This window comes from Anoplopoma fimbria, chromosome 13, assembly GCF_027596085.1.
Source record: "Anoplopoma fimbria isolate UVic2021 breed Golden Eagle Sablefish chromosome 13, Afim_UVic_2022, whole genome shotgun sequence".
Classification (NCBI taxonomy): domain Eukaryota; kingdom Metazoa; phylum Chordata; class Actinopteri; order Perciformes; family Anoplopomatidae; genus Anoplopoma; species Anoplopoma fimbria.
In genome coordinates, this window is record NC_072461.1 from 19516281 (window position 1) to 19541649 (window position 25369).

The 25369-nt window shown below is 42.7% G+C and overlaps 1 protein-coding gene across 5 annotated transcripts in view; it reads left to right on the forward strand.

Moving 5' to 3' along the window:
• Positions 1 to 25369, forward strand: part of arvcfb (ARVCF delta catenin family member b) — a 133656-nt gene that overhangs the window by 33553 nt on the left and 74734 nt on the right. For 4 of the 5 annotated variants that reach the window (XM_054610346.1, XM_054610343.1, XM_054610347.1 and 1 more), the window contains exons 2-3: positions 21229 to 21387; positions 22036 to 22056. In XM_054610346.1, the coding sequence (XP_054466321.1) occupies positions 21262 to 21387; positions 22036 to 22056 (147 nt within the window). In that variant the 5' untranslated portion in view covers positions 21229 to 21261. The remainder of the gene's footprint in view (positions 1 to 21228; positions 21388 to 22035; positions 22057 to 25369) is intronic. The other variant, XM_054610344.1, reaches the window with a different exon arrangement.

Genomic DNA, 25369 nt, shown 5'->3' on the forward strand with positions numbered 1-25369 from the left:
TTTTTTCTTTCTCTAATATCTCAGGAAGCAGGGCAGCCTTGATGATGCAACAAACGGCTTTGGTTTGCTGACGCCACTCTGGAGGTTGAGGCCTGGAAATGTCATATTTCTTTCAGGCCTCTTTCAGTCCTTCTGATGTCAAACTGGGATCCAGTAAAATGACATTCTATGAAAATGTCTGCCGGGTCTGTTTTGGTATTTGTCGCCTGGCTGGTCTTGTGAAACAACAGATGTGATGAAATATGACAGCCATTCCCTTGGATAGTTACAGAAACTAATTTCTCAGACTGTGACAACCTAATTCAAGCGAGGGGGGATGATGCCATTACTGATTCCACTGTAAACACTCCATCATGGCTGCTAATCCTCTTCGACATCGCTGAGCACTCACACAGGTAAGAGGTGCTCTACAGATTGTAGTCAGGGTGGGACTTTTTCCCGTAAATATCCAGAGATTTGCATAATAGGAGCTTATTGCTCATTCGCTGCGGATTGAATCGGAATGCAGCCATCTTTTCATTGAAAGGGTCCAACGGCTGACTCATTGTGTGTTGTCCCACAAGTCTATAGAGGCGATTCGGGAACCTGGAACAGCAGTGGTCTAATACCTCAAATGAGTCATGATCCATTTGACAAGCCCCGCCTCCTGCCTCTCTCTGTCCTCCTCTACCTACTCTACAGTCCAGGGCCTTCTCTTGAAGCAACCGATGACAGGAGGTTTAACCGTGCAGGCCAAACAGAGAATTATTTCCCTCCACTGGTCTTCTCTTCAGCCCCCCCCTCTTTTGCTTAATCTTTATTTTGGCTTTAAAACAGGTGCTGAATCTCCTGGCAAGGAAAAGGGACCTCTAATAGCGGGAGATGTGAGCACCTTGTCACCATATGGGGCTCGGAATTCCACAGAATTGCTCTCTAATCTCCACAACATGTTAGGAATTTGCAGCCCTTGTTTTTCAGGACAAAATAGCAGTCTGCTCACCACGTGGCTTCTCTTTTGCCGTGCAGTGTGCAACCCTGTAGCACGTTGATTTTTTAAAAACATACACATGCACACAAGGACATCCACCATGTCCTTGATGTTGGTTGTGTGATGCGCCACTTTAGGTTTGTAGTTTCAACTACTTTCCACCCCCTTTCATCTACTGTATGTATTGCATTTTGTAGCTACCTAATGTTCAGGTACTGGCAAGAGAATAATGGAGAGGTTGTTTCCTTGCACTGACCCTGCATCTAGTACTGGAGACAGGGCAGAGTTAAAAGGGCTGGTATTGTGTGGCTTTGGCTGATATGGTGTAACATTTTTACTTCCCAATACTGAAGCAGATACCTGAACTTGTGTATTGGCCGGTACCGATCCAATACTGGTAGGTTAAAAAGAAAAAAATATATATATTTTGATTATGATTTGTTTATTAATTTATCAGTCATAACTGAAAAGATGTTAGATAAAAATAAATCTAGGAAGAATAACAATTCCTTCAGTATATTGTTAAAGTGCAGCCACAATTTAAGGGAAAGTACCGATTGGGCTGGATGTAGGGATCGGGTACCAAGTGACACGTGTTGTCGTTGTTCCTGTGTAACGTAAATGAGCAGATAAATGATATGATATCTTGATATTGGATTGGTGAATAGACTCACATACTAGTCATCACCCCATCCAGCATTTCAGGCTGCAACGGTGGCATTTTCGATACTGGTATTGGTATTGGAATAACAAAGTGGGGTGGAATGTGTCAGAACAAAGTATAGTGTTATTATTCATCATTTTCAAGTTCACATATTGTACAATGTTTTGTTTGTTGAGGAATTTTTTATCTCTCCCTGCACATTTTTTATTTACAAGTTTTGTGGTGATTACAAAAGATTCTCTGCAATCTTTTAGCAGACATATTTGTTGTGTATGGAAGACATGACAATTTTGCTTTCCCATGGAACAGTCAGATATGACTTCTGTTTGCGGTGTGCCTAAAGTCTACACAGATGACTTCAGTTTACATGATTCGGCGTCACTCTTGTTGTGAGATGTTGTTATTCGTGTGGGCATCAAATCTGTAAGAGACATCTTCAGGGTTGTGTTTTTGTGGCTTTTAGGGTGGGGGTCTGTTGGCTTCTTATTACACGACACAGTAAGTTATGTGTAAACAGTGAGAGTCATAGTTTTTTTTCTTCCAGTGTGCGGAAAACCATTTGTGGTGGTGTGTTGCATTAAGTTTCTCTTTGCATCCTTTGAGTCATAATCTGGAACAGGCTGTTCCCTGTTTGATACATTCCTCAGGTTTAGCAGAGGTCTTCAGATATCATCCCTCTTCAGTCTTTGTTCACTGCATCACTGGCCTGAAAAAGTTTTCATCATTTTGAGATATTGCCTGGTTCCTTCCTGAGGCCAGTGGACTAATGGGCTTTGGTCTGTGGAATCCACTCCAGCGTTTTCTCCCTCATTGGGCCATTTGCTGAGGCCCCAATGGGGCAGACAACAATAGGCTTCATATGAAATATGCACCATGACCGGGGCATTCCAGCAAGCAGTCGATGTGTTCACAGCAGTTTAGTGGTTAGATAAAAATCTGCTCCGATTGAAGAGAAAAACACAACACTCCAATGCTTCCAGGGATCCAAAATAAGATTGAGTGTTCATTTTGTTATTGGATGGAGCCTGCCTGCCTGCTATCCATCTAACCACTTTCTGGCTCGCAACGCTTATGGCCCTGTCTTGTCTCTCTTTGTCCCAGTCAGAATATCCGCCTAATGAAATGAGGGTGCATCCAGAGTCCTGAATTAGAAGTGAAACAATTGTTACATATCTTATTTATTTGCTGAAATTGCCCTGGCAGAAAGCCCGGGGCCTGCAGCTCTGCCAGTATTAGTAAGGGGGCGATGCTCCTCAGTGCTCAGGTGGTTGCAGCATGGATGGTGCGCAGCTGCTCAGAGTAATTGCAGTGAAATCTGGGGATGTCTCAGGTAGGGGAGATGGTGCAAGTCCCTCTCCAAACTCAGCTGTCAAACACCAACTCGTTCCGATGAAGGAGCTGCCTGCATGGCTAAGCTGATGCAGACTAGAGAAGTCAGGTGTTGAGCCAGTGCTCATAAATGCTGCAAAAACACTGCCTGGCGGCTTTGACGCCAAATCCTGTGACTCATGTGGCTGTGATGGGTTTAGGGGGGGAACTGGCTTTTAAAGAAATCCGCTCTGTGTCATATCAGAATGTGTATTTGAAGAGGTAAAAGAGTTTTGCTCCCAGCAGGGCACAAACCATATAAGCCATCAACATATTGATGGGTTTCGGGGTAGAGAAGAAACCAGAATAACGAGAATAAGAGTTATTGAGGAGATCAACATGAGTAGTACGTTTCTGTCATAAACTGCACAAATTTAGAAAGTAATGGGTAGAAAATGTTCAGAACCCCTGGAGAGAAACGCCCCCGTTAGCTCAGAATGCGTAAATAGCTGTTAGCTGTTTTATTTTCAATGTACTTGTTTGTGAACATTGCTAACATTAATAATGTAAGTAATATCCAGCATGAGGGGGTATCTGTGCTGTGAACTTGTGCAAAAGTCATCCAGAAAGAATTTCATATGTGCTGATTATTTTTGTGTGAGAAAGCTTTTGGGTTTTAATCCCATGCTGCCTGTTGATGGTTATGGTGCCACAACAAAAAGTTCATATTTCATTTCCTGAAGTTCATGTAGTCCGTGTTAGCATTATCACTGCCACTTGCGAAGTGATGATGATGATGATGATGATGATGATGATGATGATGATGATGATGATGATGAGAGGTTTTGGGAGTTTTACATACAAATTTAACTCTTAAAAAATGTGACTAGTTTACAGCAGGTTGCATCAATTCAAAACATTAAAAATATGATATTGTAGCACTGAGTTTTCTACCCTTCTGCAGGAGGCACATCCTCTATCATTCAAAAGGTAAAAACTGTCTATTAGCAGTCTAAATGGACAGAGATTTATCTTTGTGACTTCACTCAAAGACAGCTTTTTTGTGCACATCATGTATTGACATATGTCACCTCAAGAATCCAATATGTCAGTGGGTGGTGTTGTTTCCGAGACGGTTTGCAGTGCCACAGACGATGCTTGTGCATGAACTTCACATTCCTGCTGAGGCATAAAGGAGGAGGACAATGCTAAGGCCACAAAAGCACAGGATGTTTGCGTGTATCGTAGTTAATGCTGTCTATGTCAGTCCAGCCTCTCCAAGTCAGTTCCCAACGCAGTGCTTTTGTAACCTCTGCAATACTGTGTGAAAAGCTGACTAGGACCTTTTGAGAAACTTGCATATCTGCTTCTTTTTCCAGCAGTGTAAAGCTGACAAAAAGCCCTGTGGTTATGTTCCGTTTTCCCAGAGAAAGATTTGCTTTCGATTGTGTGCCTGGCTTCTCACAGCTCTTTCTCAAGGAGGATTATTTGGAAAGGCTGTCACTGTCCAGTAATTTTTTTTTATACCCACAAATAAAAGTACTGTGACAGTGTGTGTGTGTGTGTGTGTGTGTGTGTGTGTGTGTGTGTGTGTGTGTGTGTGTGTGTGTGTGTGTGTGTGTGTGTGTGTGTCTCTATTGTTATGTGCTCGGGTGCACGGCTGTGTGTGTTTGAGAGAAGACAGCATTGCCTCTACTGTTTGGCTGCTGTCGACAGGAATATCTTGTGAGAGAGGACGTCAGTGTGTTAGCCAATATATTTACCTTGATTTGAAATGAGATATTGGCCAGTCAGCCTTGTCCACCTCTGATGTGAATCCTCTCTGACCACGGTAGCAACCGTTTTTATGACTATAATAATATTTATAAGAGCCCCTTGTGTTACAGGGCAAAATATTTTTCAGGGTGGTGTGACTTTACTCAGCAGCTTGAGGAGTCGCAGTCTGCAAAACCAACAGTGAACGCTCACTCACCCTGCCAAAGGAGCTCTTAACACACCTTCAAGAATCTCTCGTTTCTTGCTTTACTAGAACATTTCATTGTTGGATTTTGCAAATGCTTTTTTGAAAAGATTTTCCATCCAGTCCCGCTTTAACCATAAAACACAGTGTGTGTCTGAGCCTGTGCAGTAGCCCAACATGTGTCATTGTAGTGAGTTATTTTTGGGCTCCACTCGCATGCTCCAGAACTCATTGCACAGCAATAAGAGTTGTTGAATGCAGCCCCCCCTCTCCTCCTCTTCCTCCTTACCAAACCCCTCTTCTGACAAAAGCTCTCCATACAGTCAGTCTGGCTGCAGTCATCTCACACCCTCCACTCTATTTTAAGCCTTCAGACAGAGGCCCGCTCCCCCTTGGGTGGACCCCAATCTCTCTGTGTGGGCCAGAGCATGGGCCTCTGCTCACTCAAGACATTTACACACACACACACACACACACACACACACACACACACACACACACACACACACACACACACACACACACACACACACACACACACACACACACACACACACACACACACGCACACGTGGAGAAGCTACTGCCAGCTGATGCCAAGGTAATAGCAGAGGTAAACTTCTGGATGATTGGGCCTCACTAAACCCCATGCCCTGGCTATACACTGAAAGTTTGAGGAGGATGCTCATTAAAGTTTACATACTTACAGGAGAGTTGACATGTTTGTCAGGGCTGTCCTAGTGGGTCAGCACACAGCAGCCCATACCATGCTCTGAACAGTTTGGGAATTTGGACTGAAATAGGCTAAACTTGGACGGAACTTCTATTGACGTGTCATTTTGTTTAGATACTAAATACCTTTATTGTATTACAAGGTAACTGTTTGCTAAATTGCAACTGCAAATGTAGCAAACTGCTATACTTATTCATCACCAGTTTCCACTGAAAACTGCGTTTATGGATGACCTCTGTCTGTTTTTTCCAGGCATTAAAGCACCCATAACTGTAGTAATGAGAACACCAGCGTTGTATAACTTCTGCAGTACTGTACCAGTTTGCCCCTCTTTCATTAGACTTCAGCCTGCCTGGGTGGATTCCACAGTGGGCAGACAGCAGGAAAGCAACCAGCGCCTCTGTTTCCCTTCTGTCTGCATACAGTTTTCCCAGCTCCCACATTGTGTATAATGCAATGCCAGCAATATGCCACTTCCCATTACAATAAGATTAACAATTACCCAGGGTTAGGGTAATCTTCTAACTCGGCGAAAATCTGTACATGTTGTACAACATGCCTGTTGACTTGGTTGAATAACAGTTTCACACTCACAAGAGTGTTTTAAGTTGATGTTAAGCCTTTAACAAACGATGTTTATCCACTCCAAATGTTGGTTAAGTGTGTCATTTAGGAGAAATTTAGTAGATGATTTGAATCGGAAAGTACACGTACAATAATTCTTTAATAAATCTAATGTTTCCAATCACAAATGCACCATGGTGAGTAATGAACCGGATCCTGGTTTTAGGTTTCATCAGGTTTTAGTTGGTCGTCGACCCTGGAAAGTACCTCTATTTTGGTCAATTAGGAGAGGGAGATGAGGCTAACCTGATTTGGAGTGGCTGCACAGCATCAGAATTGTGGGTAATCAAATGACCGGCGCACACTGGACATCCTCTGTCTGATGGAGACAAAAACACACAAGCTCCTCAGTGTTCCTGATAATCACGACTCCAGACAGCGAGGCGTAGTCGCTCTATCAGCTGCTGTTGCAGAAGCTTCTTCTGGTTATGGACCAGCTTCAAGCACCACTCACTGATGTGTGCGATGATGACTGTTGTTATTTTACATAATTACTTTTAGATTACCCATGTTCCCCTGGGTTGAAATAATTGTGTTGTGGATCTATTACAAAGTCTGGAGATCCCCTGAGGTCCTTGAGGAGGTTCCAGGGGGTCCACAGCAAAATGAGCAATAGTTTAATGTTTTCATTACTTACTCTTAAGTTTCCACAGTACAGTTAGTGTGACTATTATAATTATGTTTATCCTTTTATAAAAGGCATTGTGGAAACTTCACCAATTTGGTGTGACAAAGAATGTAATGAGGGTCTGTAACACGAAAACGTTATTTGTTATATATGCTGAGCTCTAACGTGAATTCTGGTTCATTACAAATTGGGTATCATTTCTATTGTTCTCACCAAAGTAAAGGCTGAGATCTGGAAATGCGACCAGATTGCTTCAGTCAACAATTATGGCAACATTGAAGGTTGAACCTTCTAGTCGGTCTGTCGACCTTGATTTTGATGTTAAGAGATAGTTTGGGCAATAATGTTGCAGTTGGACTTTTATTTTTCTTCCAAAAAGGTTTAGGCTAGCCTCAAGTCTGACTGCTTGTACTTCCTGCCCTGCCCAACATCTATTAGCAGTGTTGATGCCTTTTTGGATCACAGCTGATAACTTGGTGAGTACAATGCTATTATTAAAAATATGACTGCTGGCAAAAACTGCCTAAAATAACACCTACGTTGTAAAAACTCTGAATCTTCCTTTAATGTAAGTAAGCCATATCTAGAAAGCCAAAGTAGCTCACTCCATAGTGTTGTGTTGCTTTCTGTTCAGGGCTGCTCTAGCTGATGTCCCAGAGCGCTCTGAAGGGTTGGGCTGAGCTTTCCTTCCTGTTGGGAGTCATGTCTTCAGCAGGATTCGGATGATATCTGTCACCCAAACTACCCTGACCCATCTCTTAATAGGGCCATTTACAATCTGTGGGCTGTCAACACTCCTCTTCCAGCTAACGGATATTTTGGGTCGAGATCCTGTTTACTGGATACCTAAATCTTAAGAAGTCAGCATTTCCTGCACAGAGCAGCAGTAGCTGAGGCAGGAGGGGGAGGTGTTTCATCATGGGGGTGGATGGATAGAGATGTTTGTGAGTGTGTATGTATTTGATTAAAGGCTGGGCGGTGGGTGTGGGGGGGTTAGCAGCCAGATGCTAGGCCTGCAGCTGGCTGGCTGAGTGGGAGGGGAGTTACATTGAAAAGCAGCGGTGCCAGCAAAGTGGGGCTTAGCCAGACACTGAGAGGAGATAATCCATATTTCATCTGCATCCTCCTCTTCCTCCCAACCACCTGCAGAGCAACACACCACAGACCCAGAGCATGAATAGTGCATGATACAGAAATCAAATTTGAGAAGTGCTATTGCTTGAGTGGAAGTAGGAGACGCCCTTTTTTTTTTATATCCAACACCTTGGGGAGCTCTTCAGAGCCTGGGAATAACTCTATTAGACGGTGAGTTTCAAAGTTGCCCCATCCACCCAAACAAAGCCCCCACCCACCCATCCTTCTTATGCAGCAGTGCAGCATACACCTCTTCACTTTGGATGCAGCCAAAAGGCTTCACACATTCATTCAAAATATATACTCTCCTGATCATTCAAATATGCACTTTTTTTCCGATATTTTTAATTCATCCAACAAATGCTCAATAAAAAAACCACACTTCATAGTGAGTAAGAAACGGCTTCAAATACGCTATTTATTTTCATACCATAAAAAAAGGCACGGTACCAAAACTATATTTCAGATATCTGCGTAGTCTTAAATATTCATGATCAGCTTGCAGCTTTGAAAGTAAGCTTAAAAGACTCCCTCGGTCACTCAGCCTCCCGCACACACACTTACACACACACACACACACACACACACACACACACACACACACACACACACACACACACACACACACACACACACACACACACAGTCACGCAGCACCAGAACGGAAAGGCCTTGTCAATTGTCTCTCTGCATTTTCATTCCCCCTACTCAATATTCAGAGGAAATCAGGTAGACTTGTTTCCATTAGCTTGTAAATGAGCTGTTGTTTTTGTGGCGCTATTAATCTCTGATTAAAAACTCTTAACTGCGACACAATGTCAGCTGTAGCAAACCAATACAGATTCTGTTCAAATCCAATTTAGCCCTGTTTACCTCTTCCAGAGGCAGCGGAATACATTAGTTGCAGATATGCCGGCTTCGCTTTTCTCACTTCAATTTATTGCTATTATGAGCCTTGTCATGAAAAATGCTCTTTGTTCACACTCAGACTTAGAAGTGTTTTCACTTTCAACACCGCGAGAGGAGACGGAGCTCTGTCATTGTTTTGCAGGGATTCACGAGAACAAGGTGTCTGTGTACTCTGGTTGACCCACACATCTCAGATCAGTTGTAGTGTTTGACAGTCTGGCTCCAAACTACTGAGACTTGTAGGGACTGTGTTTGTGTAGAGGCCTGCTCCAGTCCTAGTCATTATCTAACTGAAAAACGACTGTTTGGCAGATGGAAGTCTTCATCATCAAGTTAACGTTTAACATCCTGATAATGGCCTATGGTATTAGAAGGTTAAGACTGAGGCTAAGGCGGAAACAGTTAGTCAGCAAAATATATTTGGCCAGTCTACATGGTCTTCTTCTGACATGAAGAATATGACAGACATCAATACTACATAGTCATGTATGTTCATTGTTCATATGGTTATTACGCTTAGTGGACTGTGTGTATCAGATGATGTGGAGACAGAGATCCACATTGGTGCTTTATAGCAGCCTTTTAAAACATAGTTGCAAAGTGAATTACAGAAAACAAAATAAAGTTACAGATGATTGTACAACCGTTTATTAAAAGAGGTAAAAAACCAGGTTATTGCTCTAAATAAATCAGTTTGAAAATATATTTCATCGTTCTTCTTTTAACATTTGTTTTGTCAAGCACTCTGAGTTAGAGGGCACTGCACTGGCCTGATGTATTCTCCTATATCCACACCTATTAACTACTCACCCACGCACACACACACACACTACACAAGGCCTGTTGAGGAGAGCCAGGGCCGAGCAGATGTAATATCACATTTCTTTTCATCTGACAGAGAGAGAGAATAATAAATAAAGTAACTGGGCCGGTATCTCAAACCTCCTGATAGATTTATCCAGTTGCGCAACGGCTCCTTTATGAGACACGTATACATCCAGCCTCACCTTATCTCATGACCCGTTGAAGGTTAGCAGTAAATTGGCAGAAATTTCTCTATTGCCCAGTTCTCGCATCTTGTCCTCTGCCTCCGGCTCTGACGCCACGACATTGCCCGCACAATGAGCCCAATCCTTTACCAGGAGGTTGGCACAAGGTCGTAAAAATATCCCCAGAGGGGGGGGTTTAATCACTTTTGACTGAGTGCATATTTGAAAAGCAGTCGCAGTTATTGTGATGGACAGCGTTAGCTCTGCGAGGTGTTGTCTATGTGTGCTTTTCGGAGCAGAGTTCTGGCGGTGGCGGATGTGCCTTAGGGTTCTGGGGCTCCTTTAGAAGGTTATGGTGGTTTCCTGTCAAGATGAGGTGTAGTTTAATTTGCTCCAAAATGTCCTAACTATAGAATGCTTTCGAGTGAATGCAGTCACAAGTTTCAGCCTCACCTCTATTACCTCTCTTGAGGCGATGTAGACATTTATCAGTTTGGAAGTAAATCAGTTCATGCGTCTGTTTTGGAGTTCATGACATAAAACATTTAAAGAACGCTTAACTCGTCCTAAGAAATATGGCACGACTTTGATGACGTCCCGCCCTCTTCCTGTAGAGTCCCCCCACCACAGTCGCAGAAGAGGACATTTAGTAGCATTTCTTAAACAGTGAGAGCACCCCGCTAAGTCTTTTAGTAGTCCTCCATTATAACGGCCTCAGGCTTTACTGTTTTCTACACAAGAGAAACAAAGACAGCCAGAGATGGAAAGGGGAGGGGGGTAAATTTCTGTTAAATGGGACACCCTGCGGCTGCACATGCTGACAGATTTCAGAGAAAGGGTTTCAGGGGGGACAATTAAGTGTTGTGCTGGTAGCCTGACAGGAAGTGGAACATATGTCGCCTTTCCAACTCCCTAAATCTCCAGTAGACCTCACATGAACTGAGCTTCTGGCAAAGCCTGTCTCATAGCCTCCTCCACACACTGCAGCCCCCCGGCCCCCTCCAATCACCCGTTCTCTGACAGAGTCGGGCTGACAGTGATCCAGAAGCTGAGGGTTGGGGTACTGCAAACAACCCATCCTCTGGGAGACTCAGTTGCTTCATCAGGGCAAACCTTACACCACCCTGCACTCTGCCCCACCACCTGTTCACCGTGCCCAGCTACTGCTACTCTGCCTTTACAGTGCTGGATTCTTCTTTTTCTATATCTCTCTCATGGCCGCACCCACTGTCCAAACAAACAAACCCTGGCCACAAGCGCTGACCCCTCTGCAAGACTCATTGTTTTAGTTTTACTCTACAGGCTCCATGTGGTTCTCCTCCTTTTTTTAAATTTTTTATTTATGATCCTCCTCCCCCTTCTCTGTCTCTCTGGCTACTTACTGAAAATCTGCACTACTTATTTATCGCCCTGCTGTTCGAGTTGTTGAGTGCTACAAGGAATTCCACGTTGAGAGTGGCTTCCTGCATGCTTCACTTCTAATGTGACTCCAGGCCTTGAGTTGCGAGGAAAACATATGTGGTATGTGACTCCATGTGTGTTTGTATGTACAGTGTGTAATTGATGGCATATGTAAGATATTACCAAAGGATTCAAAACATCTCTCGGCCAATTTAAATGGGAATATCAGCCACTCCAGAGATTAAGATGGTATCGAATGTTGCCGAGGGTTTTGCTGGGGTTTCCATCCGTCCCTAGATTGTCGGTTCGCAGTAAGTAAATGTGGTCGCGACGCCCCGTCGGGAGGCAATCACGCTGCAGGTTTTTCCTTGGCTTGGTGTTTTTTTTTTTTCCTGTTAGGGGTCTGAGCCTGTCAAGCGCCCTGGCTAACTCGAGTTTTGTCTAGGCACTGGTGCAAAGGAACAAAAGGGAGCGCCGATGGAGGGTGGCTTGGGGGTTTAGTAGGCGGGGTTTTCAGGGAAGAGGTAGAAAAAAACAGGATTGGAATGGGGAATGACGGAGGCGTCTGAAACCAGGAGGCCAAGCGTGAAAGAGATGAGAGGGAGAGAAGCCCAGATTTGGCCCAGGATCAGTCCTCAGAGAAGGAGAGATTAAGGTCCCATCATTCCCAGCTGCATCATCAGGACTTTGGCCCTCTCCCCTACAGTTATTTGTGTTCTGATTTGTGTGTGCTTTACCCCCTTGAAAGATTTGAGTTTAAGGATTTCTAAAGCACGCACATAAAGTAGACCATGTTTACCACCACGCACCCCAACACGAGGTCAGCTGGACTTCCAGTCATTAAGAGAATTGGGACTTCTGTAACTGAGATGAAGAAGAAGTGACTGAAGGCTGCTTGTTCTCCTGTTCACCCTGGGAGAGTATGCTGTTTTGGGCCTGTGCCACGCATTGTCAGCCTCTTTAGTTCCCCTTCCTCTACTTGACTTCCCCTCAGCCTCTGCTTCATCCCACAAACAAATCTTGCTTTGGCTGGATGTTTGGATCACACGGCTGCAGTTTTTCTTTCAGGTCAAGCTAGTGAACTGCGCTCTCGAATGCTCCCTCTTTGTTCTCTCATTCCATTTTGAACTGCATCATGTGATTCTTTGGGCGTGCAGTGCTGCCGAGAGGGCAGGTGGTAGAAACAGAAGGGGCTGATGGGAAATTGGACGACCCAAGGTTAGCCTGGCGATCTTTGCTTGAGGATTAATTGTGTAAGAGCCATGTAATGATTGCTGGCATGTCTCCGGAGTGAAATCCTGTTAGTCACTGCACAGGGGTCAGACTAAGACTGAGCATGGCGTGTATATGTGTGTGTGTGTGTGTGTGTGTGTGTGTGTATCAGGAAGGAAGGTGACTCTGATCACGCCGATATGCATGACCAGGTGGCGATCTGACAAGTTCTGTTGTCTCAACCTGAGAGTAACCGCAGGCTCCCTCCCACTGTGTTCAGACTGAGACACACATCTACATTCTGCTCACTGAGGTTGTGTAAGGGCGAGAGGGAAAGATGTCCTCGTGTATTCCTGCATTAACTGACAACGGGAAACATGTGGTGCTGTTCATAGGAATCATTATCTTATTGATGATTGGCTATCAGGCTCTCAATGTCTCTTCTGACCCCAACACCCATTTTTAAAGGTTTAAGCTCAATTGGAAATATTGTACTTGCAATGGCTGATATGTGCAACTTAGGCTGGTCCTAATTATTAAAATATTGTTTATAGGGCTGTGTTTATAGTCTTTAGTTGGATCTCAATATATTTTTTACTATCGACCCGATTTGTGTATGCAGCACCTTGTGTTCAGTTCCTGAATTAAATTATATTTCTTCAGTTTTAGATTGTATTTTATTTGAGTCATAAAGTCATGAATTTGATTATGCTAATATGTAATGTGTTAATATTTGGTGTCGAGATTCTGACCTCTTCAATCTCCACAATGAAACAACTAACTCGGCACAGCAGGGAAAAGTGTAGGGGGGCAACTTAGACTCAGGTGGATGCTGGGGTGGAGTTTGAGCTCATGGTGGGGCTGGAAAATGCTATAAAGCAGCAGTCGCGTCAGTTTAGACCACTGTAAAATAAAAGAATAAAAAGGTAAATAAGGAAAATATTCAGGGTATTAAAAAATACTAAAACTACTGTTTTGATATTGAAACAGAAACTCAGGTGTTTTTTATGAGCTAGTGCTAAAGGGAGGCTCAGCCCTTACTGTAAACCACAAGGAACCAAGGACTGTGTTCCTCCACATTGCTATGTTTACCACCAATACTACTATAACATCAATCAAATGTATGTGCTACGTTTACTGTACACCTTGGACCCCTACTGCCGGAATGACTCATTGTCTTAACTCCAACTGAAGTTTTCTTGCTGTGATTCTGTCCCGGGGGAAGGAAAGCCGCCCTTTATCTACGAACACTCTCTCCCCTTCCAACATTTTACTCTATCTCCCCATCCTCTGACAACACTGAGAAGCTTATTGAACACAGATGATGAATGGGTGTGTATTGATGGCAGATAGCAGGCCGCTGCTAATTGACACCGCTGTATCACTTCATCTCCTGCCTTTGTATTCCTTCTCCTCCTCCTCCTCCTTTTCTTCTCGGAGCACAGCAATCCATTATGGATCAGATTAGTCACTCTTAAGATGCTGCATGTCCCTGCATGATCCATTGTAATGAAATATACTCCACAGGGGATTGCTCAAGGGCTCTTTTCAAGGGTATTGTTTTTTGGAGGTATTGATCGTGTATGTCGTTGAGTTATGGAAGAGCATGAGTGTCTTCTCATTCTTGGCCTGATGTACACAATACTTTTGTGTTCTTACATGTAATGTAGCAAAAGTAGCTATCAAATCTTATTTTCTTATTATAGTACAAGTACACTACAAGCCTCATCCTTTCAGGGGTTAGCCAGTGTCAGACCAGGAAGATGAGGTTTCATCATCCATCAATCAAGGTCTCCACCTTAAACTGCTAGTCAAAGCTAACCACACTGGATTGAATAAAGTGCAGGTTGTACAAATCCTCAGGCCTTCTTAAGAGCTAAATCCCTGTCTGTTTGAGACCTCAGTCTCTCCTCTACTGCCGGCTGAACAGAAATGATCCAACTGGCAAAAGCTCTTGCAAGCTCTTTTCTCCACATCAGAAGTGGGGTCCAGCTCTTGGCAGGGCTTTTTAGGCGAGGCAACGAGACAATCTTGTTGCTTTGTTATTTACTTGGGCTCAGGAACCTTTGTCTCGTTAAACCTGATCCTTAACAGATAGGCTTGCCTGGGTTTATAAAAGCTTGTGTTTTGTATTCTTTCCCAGGTGCTCTTAATATGTTTTTATCCTCTTTATCCAGGTTTGTCTCTTGCTGACTTTCACATTTTCATGGCAGGCTGTTTGAAATAGCAATAGTTGTTCCAGATGAACACGTGAGGTGAGAAGCTTTGCTCCGTAGATGCTCGGGTACTCTTCAGCACAGAGGCTTCTCCCTTGTTTTCCTGATCGAGCTGAATTTTAGCCTGCAACCATCGGATCATAAGCTCTCCTGACCAACCTCGAGGTTACCACTTTTCCAATGGCTTAAACCAGGGGTCTCAAACTCGCGGGCCAATTGCGGCCCGCTAGACGATATTTTGTGGCCCCCACCTTAATATGAAAGTTTAATGTTAGTGCGGCCCGCGAGTTTTATATGAATGGCACTTTACAGTGTTGTGTGCGGAGCTGAACGAACCTACCAATCACGGTGGGGTATATGGCTCTCGGGGCGGGACATCGACCGGGCTTGATGCAAGCAGAGAAACATTCTCAATGAGTGACAGTGACAGCAGCGTTGCCATGGAGAGTTCTCTTCCGTGCCTGGCTGGCTGCCTCGTTTCTATGAGGCAAACGCGGACATTCGTCCCAGCGCTGCGTTCACAACACCTCCAAAAAAAAGTTTTTTAAGTTGCTGCCCAGCGGGACATTATACGTATATATGTCTCTCTCTGACAAAATAAATCAAAGTGATGCGTACGCGGCGAGATAAAAGAAAAGTAAGAAAATAATGTAGCCTAATGTGGTCTGCAGTCACATACCGACACCTGTCCGTCGGCAATAACAGTCCCCGATAAAGCAGAAGAGCTGCTGAGTTTGTGTCCAATGCACGGCCGCACCACAGCCAAGGATATATTTCAGGAGCTGTGCGAACAGACTGGTGGGCATTACCACGGATGGAGCCCCGTCTATGACCGACTGGTAACGCTGGTTCAAAGAAAGTTAGAGGAAAATGCAGATCCAGCAGTCGTTCTGCACTGCATCGTACACCAACAGGCACTGTGCAGCATGTCATGTCTGTTGTCCTGAGATGTATCAGTTACATCAGGTCCAGGAGTTTACAGCACCGCCAGTTCAGGGCCTTTTTACAACATATGGTGATGTACTTTACTTTAGTAAAAGTACATCATTTAGTAGTGTCCTGAAGAGATTTTTTGACTTAAGAGCAGAAGTGAAGAAATTCATGGAAGATGACAGAATGGATGTTCCTGAACCTGATGATCCAGGTGGGTTATGGACCTTGCATTCCTAGTGGACTTAACACAGGAGCTGAACATCCTTAACCTGAAGCTCCAGGGCCCTGGTCAGCTTATCACTGCAGCTTATGAAAATGTGAAAGCCTTCTCCGCTAAACTGAAATTGTGGAAAACTCAGCTTTCTGTAAAATATCTCAGCCATTTCACAACATGCAGGTCTCTTGTGGAGGAGGGCACAGCCTTCAGTGGTGGTGAATATGCCTGTGCTAGTGAAAACCTTCTGCAGGAGTTTGATCAGCGTTTTGCTGACTTCAAGGCACGCTGTGACACTTTCCAGCTGTTTGCTGACCCCTTCTCAGCTGATGTGGAGAGTGTCCCAAGTATGTTGCAAATGGAACTTATTGACTTGCAGTGCAACAGCGATCTAAAAGCTAAATTCAGAGAGGCACAGGGAAAAGCAGACATGACTGGACAATTCATGAGAGAATTACTTCCATCCTTCCCTGAGCTGTCAAAAATGTTCAGTCGGGTAATGTGCCTTTTTGGAAGCACGTATCTGTGTGAAAAACTTTTCTTGACTATGAACTTTAATAAATGCAAGTACTTAGTGATGCCCATGTTGAAGCTGTACTCAGAGTTTCTACTGTAACCTTGATCAGGGCAAATGTTGCTCAGCTGTGTGAGCAGAAGCGCTGCCAGGTCTCTGGCAAGAAATAGAATAAAGCACAAATGTATTCAGGGATTGTATGTGTTGGTTCAGTGCAATGTTTCAATAAGTTATTAAAAACATGGAAATAAAAAAGTAAATTTTCAAAAATATTGCGCTTTCTTGTAGTGCTTGAACGTTGAAGTGGCCCTCCTATGAGACGACAATACCAGCAGTGGCCCCAAGCCAAATTGAGTTTGAGACCCCTGGCTTAAACAAACCATTTCCACAAGATTTGAATGTGCCGGAGCATCCTCCCCCTCCCTTACCACATACTCTCTAGTACCCTATATTCGACTTTATCATTCATCTCTTTGAGGTCAGCTGTTAACTCACTGTGCTCCTCTCCTCCCGCTCTTGGCTTAAGGGTATGTTTTACTGAATCTACTCGACTCAGAATCAGCCTGTTATTCCCCCAGGACCAGGCAGAAAGGCTTGCTAGCCCACAGCCAGACGGCTTTTAATCATTTATTTAGGGGCTGTTATGTTGAGTTCAACTCCACTCTCTCATTTAGTGGACTCAGAGACGTGAGGAAAGTGAACGAGAGACACCGAATTAAGCTGCCATCAAGAAGCCAGTCAGTGGGGCTCCAAGGATCCCTCCTTCCTCTCTGTCCACTATGTGTGTTAAACTAGTGCAAGATGGCGCTCCTTGTTATTCATTTTTTGAACATATCTCCGTTTTGACAACGTCCCTTCTGTGTTCACACGATCAAAGGAATGAAACATCACAGGAATGCAGTTAAATTGTCCAGATTTCATTAGCAGTGAGCCAAAGAGGTGGAACATTTACAGTGATTGTGCTCAATTAAAAAGGAAGAGTTAACATACACTGTATCTGCCTAATTCTGTACAGAGAATGAAAACAATAATTATGCTATATATGCAAATTGGTACTCATGTACATTGCTTAATTATCTTGATTGAATGTCTTAGACTATTGTCTTTCTTTAACAATATTCAGTTGTTTTCAGTTGTTCACAAAGGGACACAACGCTAAGAAGAAATGCTTTCATGTATTTCAAAGGAAGTATGCGACTAGCAATCTTCAAAGTAAAAAGTAGAAAAATAGCTCAACTTTAAAGGCCACTAGATTACCTTTATAAATTACAACAAGGCAGCCAATGAGAATCAAAGGAATCGGCAAGATCTTGTATCAGTTTGATTTCAGTGAGCCTCGTGTTTCTGTTTCTGAACAAAGTCGTATTTGGGTTGGTAGAGACATTACATTACAGTCATTTAGCAGACGCTTTTATCCAAAGCGACTTACAATCAGTAGTATATTACATATCATTCACCCATTCACACACTGATGACAGGCTACCATGCAAGGTGCCACCATCAGACTCTAACTAACATTCATGCAACATCCAGTCCACACCGATGGCAAGCCTTCGGGAGCAACTTGGGGTTAAGTGTCTTGCCCAAGGACACATCGATTGCCGAAGCCGGGTATCGAACCACCGACCCTCTAGAGGTGCTTAATTCAAAATAATGTGCTTTTTTTTTTTACCGCAGATAGCGTTGTGCCCAGCTTTGGGTTCCCCCTGGGTTAATGCTGTCAGCTCTGTCAGTACTGTTGAAGTTGTTTGCACTTTTCATAGTGTTAGCCTCCGTTAGCTGCTAGCCACGGACTCAGCCGTCACCATGTTGAGTCGTGTGGAGACAATGCTTCGATCATAGATATGCTCTGAAAATGGAATTTAGCCCCTTAATATTGAAGGTACATTTTTAAACATTGTATATTTCTAAATTACAGTAGTACAGTACACACTTCAGTTTTCATGAAGATAATTCTAATTATTGTTAGAATTATGATTGAACAGAATACGGTTGTTGATTGGAGGCAACTAATCAGCATTCACCTTTTCTGAATACCATTAGAAAGCCCAACTGTGCTGTTTAGCCTGAGGTCAGTTGTAATGAACGTCTTTTCCCCTCAGCTCAGCAACGCTTGTGTGTAAATAAATGTGTCTCTTACTATGCAGAAGAAAGCCTTCCTAGTCATTAACCCCAATAATGGGACTTCAGAACCTTTCTCCGAGGCTAATGACCTAACTCAGCTCAGTTCATGGTGCTTATTGACTCTTAATTTACTGAGTGTAGCAGGTAAATAAATAAAGTTTTTGATGGCTTGGTGATGCTGAAAGAGGTTATGCATACACCCAAATTAAGGGACAACTTTTTTTCCCAGCAGCAAGCACAGACCAATCAGCCTCCTGTGAGGTGAAGGGAGATGCAACTGTTTATACTCAATAACACATTTTTATTCTAAAGAGGACAGCGTAGATGCTGGAATAACTTCTGTTATACTAGAACTTGAGAGTATTTATTTAATGAAAGAAGAACAAAGACCGGTTTAGAAGGCTTTTCTTGATGGAAAAGATGTTGTAGCTCCACTCACGAATGGTTTAGTTGATCTTTGGCTCATCCAATCACATGCCAAGTATTTTTGAAAGTGCCTGCCCTTTTCCAAACTGTTTCCAATGACGGTTTCTCATATGGCGGCTCACGTTAGGAGGCTAAAGGATTGTGGGATTAGCCGAAAAGATCACCAACAAACTTTTGACTGATCAGCAGGAAGGACTGAAGATCAATGCGGACTGTGTTGGGCTTTGAAGCCTGAGAGGAGTTGGCCAATCAGTGGAGAACTGTTCACTTGTGATCGTCTTCCAAGACGGGAAGAAAACAAGCAGTTTCCCTCCATAAGGCATCGCTTGTGGTGTTTCAACAAAACACAGTGGAAAACTTTTCCTCTTGCTCTCTCCTTGGCCTTCTGTCTCTCCCTCCAGCTTTGTGTAATTGGTCGGACAAAAATAGTCTACTTGGTTCAGTTGTTCTTACTGTTTTTCTACGTGAGGTGAATTTGCAATGGTTTAAGATATTAGGGGGGATGCTGAGGGATATTACTCTTTTGTTTCATAGCTTTGGTCTTTTATTTTTAGATCCAGATTAATGGATGCCAATGGTTTCATTTTAAAAAGAAGCATTTTGAACATAAATTGGTGGGTTGTTTTTTTTTACTTAATGAATAAAATTACATTTCCCCCATATAGCTAAGTGAACAGTAAGTGCACACAATAAAAATGACTATTTAGACAGAAAATAATATTTGAGGTCAGTTAAATCCATCTAGTACACAACCCCCTGCTTCATATTTTTCCTTGTTTCTACTACAACGTCCTCCTTCTACTCTTTCCCTCTTCTCCCTCTCCTTACTTTTTTATTTCCTCTCCCTCTCTTGGTTCTGTGCCGTTTTGGTTATCAATGATTGCCTCAAATGCCATCCTTCCCTTCTCCATCAAGAGAGCTGTAATGTTGTCACACTCATGCACAGCAGCGGGCCATGCCAGGGCGTTGCACCTCCGACCAGTGACTTCATATCATCTTCCATCAGCAGGAAGTGCAGCAGGAAGCTGCACTTTTCTCACGCAATCACACAGGGTCATGTGGGGTACGAGGGTCTCACTTTCATCCTTAGCCCATGGACACTTTTTCTCTAAATCCATGGTCTCCCAATAAAATATGAATCAAAAGCAGTGCTCTGGGCTTTTGCTTGCCTTGAAAGAAGCTTTAATCTCAATTTGAAGTCTCAAGAGGTGAGGAGTTGCTACACTGCATTGCAGCGTTTGGATATAATAGCAGGGCTAAATAAATCATGGATTGTCAGGACAAGAAACAAACTAGAACATTATTTTTATTTTTTATATATATATATATATATATATATATAGGCATTGTCAAGAGTGTGTGCCTAGGGATGTATTATTTAGAGTGCTGTTTGAAGCTGTTCTCTGAAAACTAGTCTTGTTATGTAGAGAGGTTACACAAGGGGGTGGAGAGGATGTTGGACGGGCTTGTACTATAGTTTATTTGCCAGAACCACTTTCCATTACTTTTAGTTGCCTAACCTTATTCATACCATAAGTAATACCGTATTTGCCATCTGAGGATATTGAACTAATAAATATTTCTGATAACATTGGAAGCAAATGTTGAATTCTTTTGTTATTGAACCTTGGCTGGGGTTTTTGAAGGATACATGGGCATCTCAGTGGCATCTCCCAATAGTATACATGTAAAACTGCAAGCATGACCGGGTCATAAATAGGCTGTTATTTACTTAGACTGAATTTATTAGACAAAGTGAGTCATAACATGTATATCGATTATGTATTTTCTAAACAATTCCAATTTTGAAATCACTAGTTATGATATATGAGAATCAATACGATCTTTGCCGCGATTTTCATTCTGCATACGTCATGTTTGCTTATTCTTGCATCATAATCACTTGTCATTCATCTCCGCGTCTCAGTGTGTTTTTGTGCTGTTATTTTCTAAACATTATTATTCATGTTCTGTGCTTCACACTTTGCTTCCCTCCAGTTGCTTTAGTTTCGCATTGCAAATTGTAGGTGGCATTACATTTAATACCCTCCATTTGCGATGTTCTTATTTAATCTCTACTTTTCTCTGCTGGGTTCTAATATAATTTGTTTCTGCAGTGGCCCAATTACAGTTCCCTTTTTGCCGTACATCTAATGGAAGATTACCTGGATGTTGTGCTGTTTTTTCTTGCCGTCTAACAACAGGAATATGAATATCTAGCCGTTAACTCCTCATGCCTAACTGCTCCCCCCCCTTCCCTCCGTCTGTGCAGGAGCAGAGCCCCAGCAACGCCACATCTCTGGCTATGATGCAGGAGCCCCAGGAGGTGGTGGAGGAGACGGTCACCATAGAGGAGGACCCTGGCACCCCCACCTCCCATGTCTCGGTGGTCACCTCTGATGACGGCACCACACGGCGCACAGAAACCAAGGTAAGAAGCAAAAGTGCACTCAGCTGAGTGGCAGTGTAGAGGGTCGCACTGATCCTGTAACTGAATGATAAATAAACACTTTTCTACGTATTTTCTATGTATATTTGTTAATTTTTTAGGGTGTTGATTGACCAAGTATTTTCATATTGTAAACCATGTTAGATGCTGTGAAAAAAAACGTTCACCTTTGGAATGATACGAAGCAAAAAGGTAGACTAAGAAAGTTAGCTGTGACCTGCAGATTAAACTGATGATTCTGCTATAATCTGCTGTACAGACTGATAATCAGCCTGGTAACTTCTATCAAACCTGAGCAGGACACCTCAGAGCAGTTGCATTGTTGTGGCAAAGAGATCCCAATGTGGTAATAGCTGCAAAATAAGTCCCTTTGATTCATTTCAATGTTGCTTCAAATGATGGTTATGGATTACCGCTTCCAAACAGCACAGTACTGGACCTCCTCTCCCAGACTTCCACCCTGAAGAACTCTAAATCCCATAATCCTACAGCCCAAAGTGGTTTCATCTCCGTCTCACGGCTTCAATTATTTGATTATTGTGTTTTTTATGAGCCAACTCCCCTGTGTGCTTCTTAAAAGCTCTTTTGTTGATTCGTCCTCTACTGTGTTCTGTTATTTCTTTCTGTAAGGATATCTCATCTAACGTGAAGGTGAGTTGACTTTAATACCAGTATTGCTTTTCCCACCACGCCACCATTTTTATGTGTGCAGGCTACAGCAGCAGTATGCAACACAGTCTGCTTCATCACAAGCCAAATAATTCTCCAGTCTATACTCTACAATACTTCTCAGTTCACTGCTTGTTGCTTCCACCTTCTGGGATGAGACCAGTTCTCTCTCTGTATTCTAATCTCTTTTGCATGGTCTTATGTCTCTCTCTCTCCTTATTTCTCTCTTTTAAATTCTGTCTGACAACATCCCTCACTGACATTCTGGAAGGTACAAAATACCACTGCTCAGCACCAATAACACATTATACAACCCCAAACATAGTGATGTTGATATGAGATGGATTTAAAGACAGCTCAGGGCAAAAAAATGTTTTCATGCACTGGTCAATTTTTGAGATTTTGGGCTATTTTGCTTCCATAACATGTTTTCTCTCAGACCAGTCGAAAGAAAACTTCCAAAATATACAGTTTGTTAAGTTAGAATTGGATAACGCATTATTTGCGTATTTACATAACATTTCAGAAAACATTGCAATTTTCGTGCCGATCATGGTCTTCTGTTAGTTTAAGCTTTTTACCCTATTCACCTGCAGTGCTCTGTAAAATGTAATCTCTGAGCCAGAAATCTCATTTTTTCAGTTGCACTCACTTATAACTAACTTTACAGTTTTGATTGTTTTTGGCTGTTTGGCAGTATTTTCTGATCAATGCAGTGATATATATGGATATCCAAAATACCCTCTGTAAAAACCTTTGACTTTAACATGTTAACAGAATGAAACTGCCATTAACCAATGCTCAGAGATCTATTCTGGAAATGCATGCAAAGGAGCATATATTTAATAAAATAATGCCCTTATTTGCATATTTAAACATACAATTTTAGAAAACTTGTAATACAAAAAGGAATTGCCTTAATGTAAGTGATCAACTGGGGAAATTGCATGGCAATAATTTAAAGTTCAAATGTTTACCCTATTTACGTGCAGGTGTCTCCTCTTAAATGGAATCAAAATATTGCAATTATCCTGAGGACACACTATAAATCCCTGTGTCAGGAATTAGAATTTCAATGACTTTTTTGTTATTGTTTCCCCAGCTGTAGCCTTTTTATTTTTGTATGATATGACTTACCATTTTTCTTATACTCCAAAAAGTAATTTGCTACTACTTTGAAGACCCCAGTGGTGAAAAAATCATTTCAAGTGGCATCAATAATCTGCAATGCTGGAACTAGAATGTCCTCATCTTGGTGTCTTGTTGGGTTTTTTAACAAAGTGTGTGTCTGTTCATTGTGTTGTGGGAGACAGTCTGCATTTCACTTCTATGTTTGAATTCATCACTCTCTGTGCGCGAAGAAGAATTCCCACCAGAATCCACGCCAGAAATCCATTTGAATAAAACTCTAGTGGGGTTTAGAATATCTTCCTTTTTGCTTCCACATTTTTGAGACATACCTTCAAAGATGAGCTTATATTGCAACATTTAGCTTTGGATTTGGTTGTAAACGTAGTCAAAGTCAACTGCTGCTGCTGCTGCTGTAGGTTTCCAGTGGAGTGGAGAGCGCTGTGTTGAGCTCCTACTCTGGGGACTGTGAAACTGTAATTAAAAAGCCTGGTTTAATCCCTCATCAGGGAGGGCCCATTGCCCTCCAGCCTGTTTACTTCGAGGGGATTGGCCACACACACGCACTCACACACACACTCACACTCACATGATTTTATGCATTCATACGTGGACCTTCTTATCCATAACACACACAACCCATGTGCAGTAAAACATCTCACTAATCAAGGGATTTGCTGCTGAAGAAGGGGAAGAAGAAGAATGGCGCTCCTTTGAAGAGGCCGCCACCCTGCTGGGAGGAGGGGATCAGGTGCTCTGTGGAAGTCACATTGAGAAGAAAAGCAGATTAAAGTTCAGGGTGAACTTCTTGTAGCCAACGTACAAATGGATCCAGACCCAGCCGAGGGTTTACCCAAACAAACCCCTCCCCTCGTCTTACTCAATTTCCCTCCGTAATGTTGTCCTCTTTCATGTGTTGTTTTTCCCTCTTTCTTCTTTTCTATCTCTCCCGTCATCTCCTAGCAACTCACAGTGTTATTCATGTGCTTATCTGTTCTTTTGAACCAAAGTCTTGCCATACCGTCTAATGCCTTCCCTTGATGGTTATCCCCCATCTCACTGCTGGAAGATGAATCACGGAAGCGTCTCCCATCTTCCTGATTTGCAAGCAGAAAAGTTTTTCCTGTGGTTAACCTATCACTAGCTGTTTTAGTCTCAGAAATATAAGTTAGAATACTGAAAAAGATACAGAAAATTTGCCACCAAGATGGAGCTACTTTCTTTTAGAGAGTTATTTTTAATATGTTTTTTTTATATATACAATTGGAGAACAACCATGAACCGCCTTTCATTGGCAGATTAACCACTGGTTCTATTTTCAATCAAAGTGAACTGACCAAGTATCTGAATGAGTTTGAGCTCAATATCATCCACGTCCGTCCTCCATTCCCAGCATGCATTTACATTACATTACATTACAGTCATTTAGCAGACGCTTTTATCCAAAGCGACTTACAATAAGTGTATTCAACATAGGTATTCAAGAGAACTACTAGTCACCAGAAGTCATAAGTGCATCTCCTTTCTTAAACAAGCATCTTAAAGCATAAACCAGAGCAAAAGTATGCCATGCCATGCTCTACTGCTGTCTTTCTGCTGGCAGACGGTCTGAATGGAACACCAGTCATGTTGGAGGTAGAACTCAGTCGGGCCAATAAAAGCAGCATTCCTCTTTTCCTCGGGATATGAGTTAATGAGACTTGAGACAGACCACACAAACAAATAAAATCACTTTCACTACTCTGCACACACTGGGGAGTCAACCTTGAGTAGGTAGGAGTTACTTTATCAGGTACAGCTGTTGTAAAAAGCGAGGTGCCACTGTTAAATAGAGCAGAATAAAGACATACACGTTTTCTACTCAGAGTTCATTACTTTCTTTTATTTCTGACAGACTCCCTTGACTTTTGCAAGCGGTCTTTATAATAGTTACTGGAGCGCAGCAAGAACACTCTCTCCTCCCCTTAGATTGCATTCAGCTACTTTACATGTACCTTAAAAGTCTGTGGTACTGTGTCAAATTCGAGCCATTTTGCAAAACAGAGCTAAAAACAACAAATAATTAATCTAATGCGGTTTACTGAGGGGTCTACTCGCCCGTCCCTCCATATTTTGGTGACCAAAGTGGTCAAAACAATCACCTGCTGCTCCTACCATTACATTACAG